At 38.7% G+C, this 7,883-nt stretch overlaps 1 protein-coding gene across 1 annotated transcript in view; it reads right to left on the bottom strand.

Annotated features, from left to right (window-relative positions):
• tln1 (talin 1) overlaps positions 1-7,883 on the bottom strand; it is a 173,487-nt gene that overhangs the window by 121,170 nt on the left and 44,434 nt on the right. Inside the window, exons 6-10 of the mRNA XM_050052653.1 lie at positions 6,735-6,887; positions 4,808-4,950; positions 2,920-3,047; positions 2,720-2,780; positions 2,201-2,305 (exon numbers count right to left, since the gene is read on the bottom strand). Of these exons, the coding sequence (XP_049908610.1) occupies positions 2,201-2,305; positions 2,720-2,780; positions 2,920-3,047; positions 4,808-4,950; positions 6,735-6,887 (590 nt within the window). The remainder of the gene's footprint in view (positions 1-2,200; positions 2,306-2,719; positions 2,781-2,919; positions 3,048-4,807; positions 4,951-6,734; positions 6,888-7,883) is intronic.

The following is a 7,883-nucleotide window of genomic DNA, read 5'->3' as shown; positions in this document are numbered from 1 at the left end:
ATCCTCAAGCTGAAGGTGGAGGAGCGCAAGGTGTCTTCACATCCATCTGCTCCATGATGTCATCATGGAGGAGTGGGAGAGGATTCCTGAAGCAACCTGTGAGCTCTGGTGAATTCCATGCCCAAAAGGGTTAAGGCAGTGCTAGATAATAATAGTTGGCGCACAAAATATTGACACTTTAGGCACAATTTGGACATGTTCACTGTGGGGTGTACTCACTTATGTTGCCAGCTGTTTAGATGTTGATGGCTGTGTTTTGAGTAATTTTCAGACGAAGGTAAATCTATACTACTATACAAGCTGTACACTGACTACTTTAAGTTATATCAAAGTGTAATTTCTATAGTGATGTCCCATGAAAAGATAAAATTAAATATTTGCAAAAATAGGAGGGGTGTACTCACTTATGTGAGATACTGTATATATATACATATATACACACACATTTCATGCATGACATTATGATGTCACAATGAAGTTGACCTTTGACCTTTTGGATATAAAATGTCATCACTTCATCATTACATCATATTAGACATTCATGTAAAGTTTTGTCATAATGAGCATAAGAATTCTTGAGATCATGCTGAGGTCACGCTCATCTTGACCTTTGACCACCAAATTCTAATACGTTTATTCATCAGTCCAAATAGACATTTGTGTCAAATTTGAAGAAATACCCTAAAAGTGTTCTTGAGATATTGCAATCACGAGAATGAGACGTTGCAAGGTCACAGTCACCTTGACGTTTGACTTTGACAGATTCTAGGGGTGCACCGAATATTCGGTAACCGAATTTGGTAACCGAATATATTCAGCCGAATACTGCAAAAAAAACACACATTCGGTATTAGGTGGAATAAGTTAAAAGCAAGGCCGAATAATAGTGGCGTGTTTTGGTAACACAATCAAATGGCGTGCAGTGACGGGCCGAATAAAATGTCGGCAGTGTGGCAATCTGTCCGTCACCGCACTCGCATTTGTGGGTTGAACGGGGGTCACAGACACAGACAGTAGCCTAATGTATTCCTGTCAAATACGGCGGCCATCGGCTTACTGGCGACGGAGAAGTCGGTTCCAATAATATCCTCTTCTTGGCGTCATGGCTGCCCAGAAGTACCTGAACGGCCGAGCCAGCCGAACACAGGTATGTGACGTGTCAGAGGAGAAACGAGCCGTTCACATTTCTCTCTTTCTGGCAGTAACGGCCCACAAACCTCACCGCACTTTAGGGACTGTTCGTTACTTATGAAGGGACTTGTCAGGGGAGGAGGGTGGCTGGTTGATTTTTATTTTATTTATTTATTTTATTTTGATCCCCCCTATGTTAATCACTTATTGATGCTGTTTTTGAAGTATGAATAAGTCAATAAGTAATTTATTCCATTGAAATATCATTGATGTATTATAGAAAAGTGATTTATCTTTTTATAAATGACAAAAGGCACATCTGCCTCATTTTCGCTGTGGTGTCGTGATACTACTCAGAACCATGATATTTTCATTGGTATCGCACAGTGGGTCCCAATTTTGGTACCGTGACAACACTAATCTGGAGAGGGTTCATCTGCAAAAACTAATGAAAAACTAAACAATGATATTCAGTATTCGGTACTCGGTAATCGGCCAAGCGTTTAATATTATTCGGCTTCGGCCACAAATTTTCATTTCCGTGCATCCCTACCAAATTCTAATCAGTTCATCGCTGAGTCCAAGGGAACATTTGTGCCAAATTAAAAAAATAAATGAACAACCCATGGCATTCTTCAGATATTCATGAGAATGGAAAGGATGAACGGACTGACAACTCAAAAACATAATGCCTCCAGGGTGGAGGCTGTCGTTGTTACTGTTTCTGGCGCGTGCTCATTTCACAAAGGAACAATGGGCATCTGCAAATTAAGGAGATAAACTCATTGTTTCTACAATGCTTCATGTTACATGTTGACACAGATACAAAGTAACCAGAGGCTGAAAAATCTGCACCATAGAAAGTGTTTTCACATATATTGCATTCAAGAGATCGAACACTTTGTTTGAGTGTGGACCAGAAGCCAAAATGTGGAAGAAAATATCCGTTTTGAAAAAATCTGTATAGGTGTAGACAGGGCCTCAAAACAAATGTAGCATCTCCATCATATCAAGCCACTGTTCTGCAATTCCATCACACAGAGATGTTAAGTGACAGTTTTCTCCTCACCTTGACCAGAAAGAATGACACTCCGTAGGTTTTTAGAGACCTGGCCAGCTTCACATAGCTGACTTTGGCCTCAATCTCTGTCATGTTCTGACAGTTTTTGTGCGCCTGCAGAGAGAAGAGAAAGAATCAGAGGAGTACATCAACTGTGTGTAAGCAAACCCAAATATAAGTAATCTTTCTTAGATTTCTAGCATCTCATGATTTATGGACATTTAAGATGCTACGTAATTTGTGCTGCATTTAACATTTTATCCTGCATTTAATTAGACTGTTGGACATATTTCGTAAATTTGAGTTTCAAATATAGCTTTGAAATGCCACCCCCACATCTCAAAGCCTCCTCTGTAAGATACAACAAAATCTGAGTGTACCTTTAAGCAGTAAAACTAAATGTATGTTATACTGCCTATATGTAGTCTAATACCTCTAGCCAGGAGAGATGAAGAAAACAGATCAAGAATCACAACCATGTAATCAAAAGTGACAGGCTCCTGTACGTCCACAGAGCCCAGGTCTTACCTGAAAGATCTTTTTCTCTCCTTTGTGCTTGATGTATTCTTTGGGAAGAAACTCCTTTAAACTGATGAGAAAAGAGTTCAAAAAGAGTCAAACAAGCCTCACCACAATTTCAAGAAGGCAATTCCAAACAGAAATGTCAAATGTGAATGAATGTAACAAAAACAAAATGGTGAATGTGTAAATATGAAGACAGCGCTCACTCTAAGAATCCAGACTTGTGTTTGGACTCGTTGTGGTCACCAAACTGAATCTGACACTGATAGCCAGCAAACTCACAGGCCTTATCAAAGGAGACTGGATGAGATCCATTCAGAATATCATCACGGGCCTGTCTCACACACACACACACACACACACACACACACACACACACACACACACACACAGAGTTAATACTCATATGAAAGGCTGTTACTTGGTTAAGGCTATTTCTGTTCAAAGAACTAACAGTTATTCAGGTTAATAGAGATAGTGCCAGCACAAATGTCCCATTGAAAACATACCTACGTATGAATTGACAAGTACAAAAACAAAAGCAGATATATGGTACATGGACATTGTCACTTTCTGTGGAGTTGAATGCTGACTGTGTCTTTTCTTTTCTGTGGTGCATTAAAGCTGAACAACATACATCCCTGTATTTAGTTATGTAAGTTCTGATTAGGTAAAACAGACAACAGATCTACACACTCTACTGATAGCTTCCAGCTATTCAAATTTTACAACAACATTTGGATGTAACAAAGATTTTCTTCAGCAGGGATGCAAGATATTGGATTTTTTGCTGATATCCGATATGCCAATATTTAACAACTTATTTGGCCAATAACAGATACTGATATCAATATATCCACTTTTTTTCCTACCTAATTTTAGTGATAATCAAGTCTCTTCTGTAGTGGAATTAACATCATCATATAATGCTTGCATACTCTTATCGTGATGGCCCACCAGTAGATGCAGCATAGTACTGCAAAACTTTTGGGTGGCAATATTGTATCGTCACACAGTGCCAAGTATCTATGTTTTTATTTTAGAAATTATTAATATTACAAATAAAAATTAAACTTAAGGTGGCCTACTAGAATAATATAATCAATTGCTTTTTCAGTCCACTAGATAAAAAATAGCTGAAGTAAGATGAACAGACTGAAAACTTTATCTTATTCGATAAAACAGATGTTGACAAAGTTTCCCTTTGGGGACATAATTTACAGTTGAAAATAGGTAATAAATGGCAATATATTTCATTGCAATACCCTGCATATCACAACATATTTAAATCGCAATAATAATGTATCATGACTTAAGTATCATGATAATGTTGTATCACACCGCACACCTCGAGTTATTCATGCAATAAATGTGACTGAATTTTTAATTTGTTGGATTTAATATGTTGGGTTTTTTTTGTATTTTTTTTGTATTTGTTTTGCCCTTTCTATGGAGGCATGCTTTATCCTTTATGATGGACCATCAGGCAGTGTTGTCCAGCTCTGCTCTGATCAGTCTAGTTTGAAAAAACATTTACTCTTTATCATTCAGATGTGCTGCGATTTGTTGTCTGTTTTTTGCCTTCAGTTTGCTTTTTGATCCAGCACCTGTAGAAGTTTTTTGGAAATGTGAACTATACATTCTCTTCTCATTTAATTACAATGGCCCTAACTGCCTGGTGATTCCATCTTGAACAGCCTCTCAGTCTGTCTGTAAACCTGCTCATAAAGTAGTGCTGCAAGTGCCCCTTTATGGAAACTCGAAGGGACCTCTTTCGGCACAGATACTGTTTAAGGCTACAATACCTCTTATCATTATGTATTACTACCAGCTTTAATTTGATGAAATCTAGAAACCTAGATATCCACTAAACAGAAATTTGAGGAACAGAATTGATTGTGAATACAAAATTTAACCTGGCAATTAGCATGTAAAACACAGAAAAAAGACCACCTGATTAATTCATGCCGATTTTTAAAAACCCTTTAAAGCCTGGGAAAATTGCACAGTCTTTCCAGGAGAAAATGAAACTGATCCTGACTAACTGGCATGCTTCAGAGAGATTAACCAGGTCTATGTCAGTACTTTGTGTACCTGTACATAAAGCAGGTTGAGCTGGACAGGGTCTCTGGAGTCCACATTCTGGTCTGAGTAAAAGAATTTCCTTCTCAGCAGCAACATCTCTGTCTCCTCCACACCCTGTTCCCTCAATGTCCTGCCATGGTCCAACCAGTTCACTGAGGAAAAACATCAACCAAATGAACTGAGAAATGGCAGAGAAAGCTGACAGGCCTTCTCAAGAAATGGTTAAATACAGGTGATCAGTGACGCAGGCTTTGCTATCTGTATGTCAGTGATGTGTTTACAGGCCATATAGAATATGCACAATATGCTGTGTACTACGTTGTCAGCGACCAATCGAAACAGCTTTTATTTAACTGTACTCTATTGATAGTTTTGAATTTACCTTTAACCTCCCTAATAGCACATTACAGTGGGGCAGCTGTGGCCCGATCGGCCATAACATTAAAACTACCAATAGGTGAAGTTAATAACACTGATCATTTCGTTACTATGTAACATTCTGCTGGGAAACCTTTGGTCCTGGCATTCATGTGGATGCCACATGATGCCCTCCACCAACCCAAACACTGTTGGCAACAGCACTGCCCCCCAGCAGGACAATGTACCATGCCACACCGCAGGAACATGACAAAGAGCCCCATGCATCAACCTGGTCTCCAAATTCCCACACCCCAATCTGACTGAGCATCCATGGGACATACCGATATACCAGAGGTTACCTCTGATGCGCGGTGGGGCCTCCTTGGATCTGACCTGTCAAGGCATGTACACAAGACCTCTGGGGGGTGTCCTGTGGTGGTATACTGTGATATTAAAATTGAGGGTTATCGTACCATGTACAATTACATATCTATGATATTTTTTAAAAAAGCAACTGGACAGAAAATCTCAACTTTATTTTAGTTATTTTCAAAGGGGAGACTTTTTACATATAGTACTTGCATTAAAAAATGGTTTCAAGTTTATAGTAAAAATATAGTAAAAAGTTTATAGTAAAACATAATAATAAAACATTTGTGGAACCAAAAGTAACCCTTCCGTTTTAATTCCTTTGGGGTAATTCTAACTGATAATAATTATAATTCTGTAATAACATGATACCGTGAAATTGCGATATTATAGGTATAATAACATTAAAATCTCATACCGTTGTAACCTTATTCCCAGCAGAACGTTGAATTTTAACGACATAATCAATGTCATTCACTTCACCAGCTCAGTGGTTTTAATGTTTGGCTCATCTGTGTAAGTATCCAAGTGTCCTTGGGCAAGACACTGGAATCCAAATTGCTCCTGATGTTGCCATCTGTTTGTGAGAGCATGTGAATGTTTATCTGATGAGCAGGTGGCACGACTTTGTATGAATGTGCGTGTGAATGGGTGAATGGTGCTTTGAGTGGTCACTAAGACTGGAAGAGTGCTTTATAAATGCAGTCCATTTACTATGATGGTGACTCTATTTCCAGACTGAGGCAACACTTGGCCATTGGTTTCGCAGCAGTGCCAGTGTCATTTAGTATTTTATAGTAGAGAAAATGGCAGTGACAATTTGGGCAATAGACAACCTCAACATTATGAGTTTATGGTATTTTTTCTTATATGGTATTGGTACAATGTTACAAAGACAAAAAGTTTTATTTTTACTATTTTAATATATCCTCTGAACTATTATTTATTTTGCCAAGTCACATTGTCCAGAAGTCAAGTGAAGAGAGAGAGAGATGTATTAGAGCGTTGTCTGTCAGGAAGTGACTAGTCAAAGCTGTCAGCACAAGATTCATAGTATATTCACATCAACACATCCAGCATTTAAGAGAGATCAGAGAGGGTATGAAACCATGTCACAGTTTCTCATTTTACAGTGCCTCAGTGAAACTACAGGCCATAAAGTTAGTGTGCTTAAGACAGTGAGTGAGGTGGCTTGCGTTTGTCATACATTCATCATCTGTGTGGAGCTTCTGCTTAAGCTTCTCCATCTTCTTGTCATCTCTCAGAAGAGTTTTGTCTCTTTTCAGGGTCCCTGTGGTCTCCTCCTTCTTCTCTTCACCAATGTCTCGCACTAGTGAGTACTCGTCGTAGTTTGTAATGCCTGACACACAAACAGATTCCGGTTACTACATTTCCTTTCACTTTCACCCTGCAGTACAAGCATAGGCTGAGAATTAAATACATAGTTTGGATTTTTTGAAGTGGGGTTGTATGAGGTACTTATCCATAACCAGTATATTACTAGGGCTGTACCCAAATATTCGGATATTCGAATATTCGTTTCTATGGGTAGGTATTCCTTATGAAAATTTGGTATTCGATATTCGTTTTTTTTTTTTTTTTAGTATTAGGCTATTATTTTTTTTTTTTTACATATTTTTTGGTGCTTAATGTAGTCTTTTTGTTGTTGGTAAATGTAGGATATCAATAAAAATCAAAACTTTTAAATTGCATTGTTAAAAATGTGAAAATATAGTAAAGCCTATAACTGAGCTTGTGCGCACGGCAAGCTTGAGCGCATCCGTCTGAGGCTGTGGATCAATGCCAAGTTTTACCACTTTATCACTATTCCCTCTAACTTGTAGCTGTTTTTTCGTTATCTTTTGAATTTAATATGAATTATGGAACCGTTTTTGTCAACGTTTGTTTCCCCCGTTTTGTACAATAAATTATTGTTTAAAGTTTCAACAAGTTTCTTTTGGAGTGCGTGACACAAGTGTGTTTTGAAAACGGCCGCGGACTGTCAACTGCTCAACGCATCAGTACCTTCGGATGCCATGACAGTAATAGTCAATAATGTCAAAATATCATTTACAAACCAATTTAACAGACGATCAGTGCTGCCCGACCCGCAGGTCCATTTGCGGGTCCCGCGGGTTCCGCGGGTTACGGGTCGACCCGCGCATCACTACTCACCTCAGTCTATAAAGGCTGTACACAACACTATATTCTATTCAGGCCGGCAGAACCAGCAGCGCATCGGCTCTACAGTGCACGGCACTGCTGATTAACCATTTTATGCCAGCAACCAATTACTTGCAGAGGCTTCCTACAACTTGTTTCAACGGTTCCGATTTAATCAGAAGACAAATTAAAC

Source organism: Epinephelus moara, chromosome 9 (genome assembly GCF_006386435.1).
Source record: "Epinephelus moara isolate mb chromosome 9, YSFRI_EMoa_1.0, whole genome shotgun sequence".
NCBI lineage: Eukaryota > Metazoa > Chordata > Actinopteri > Perciformes > Serranidae > Epinephelus > Epinephelus moara.
Note: the sequence above shows the minus strand (reverse complement) of the source record. Positions and strands in the feature narration are given on the sequence as shown.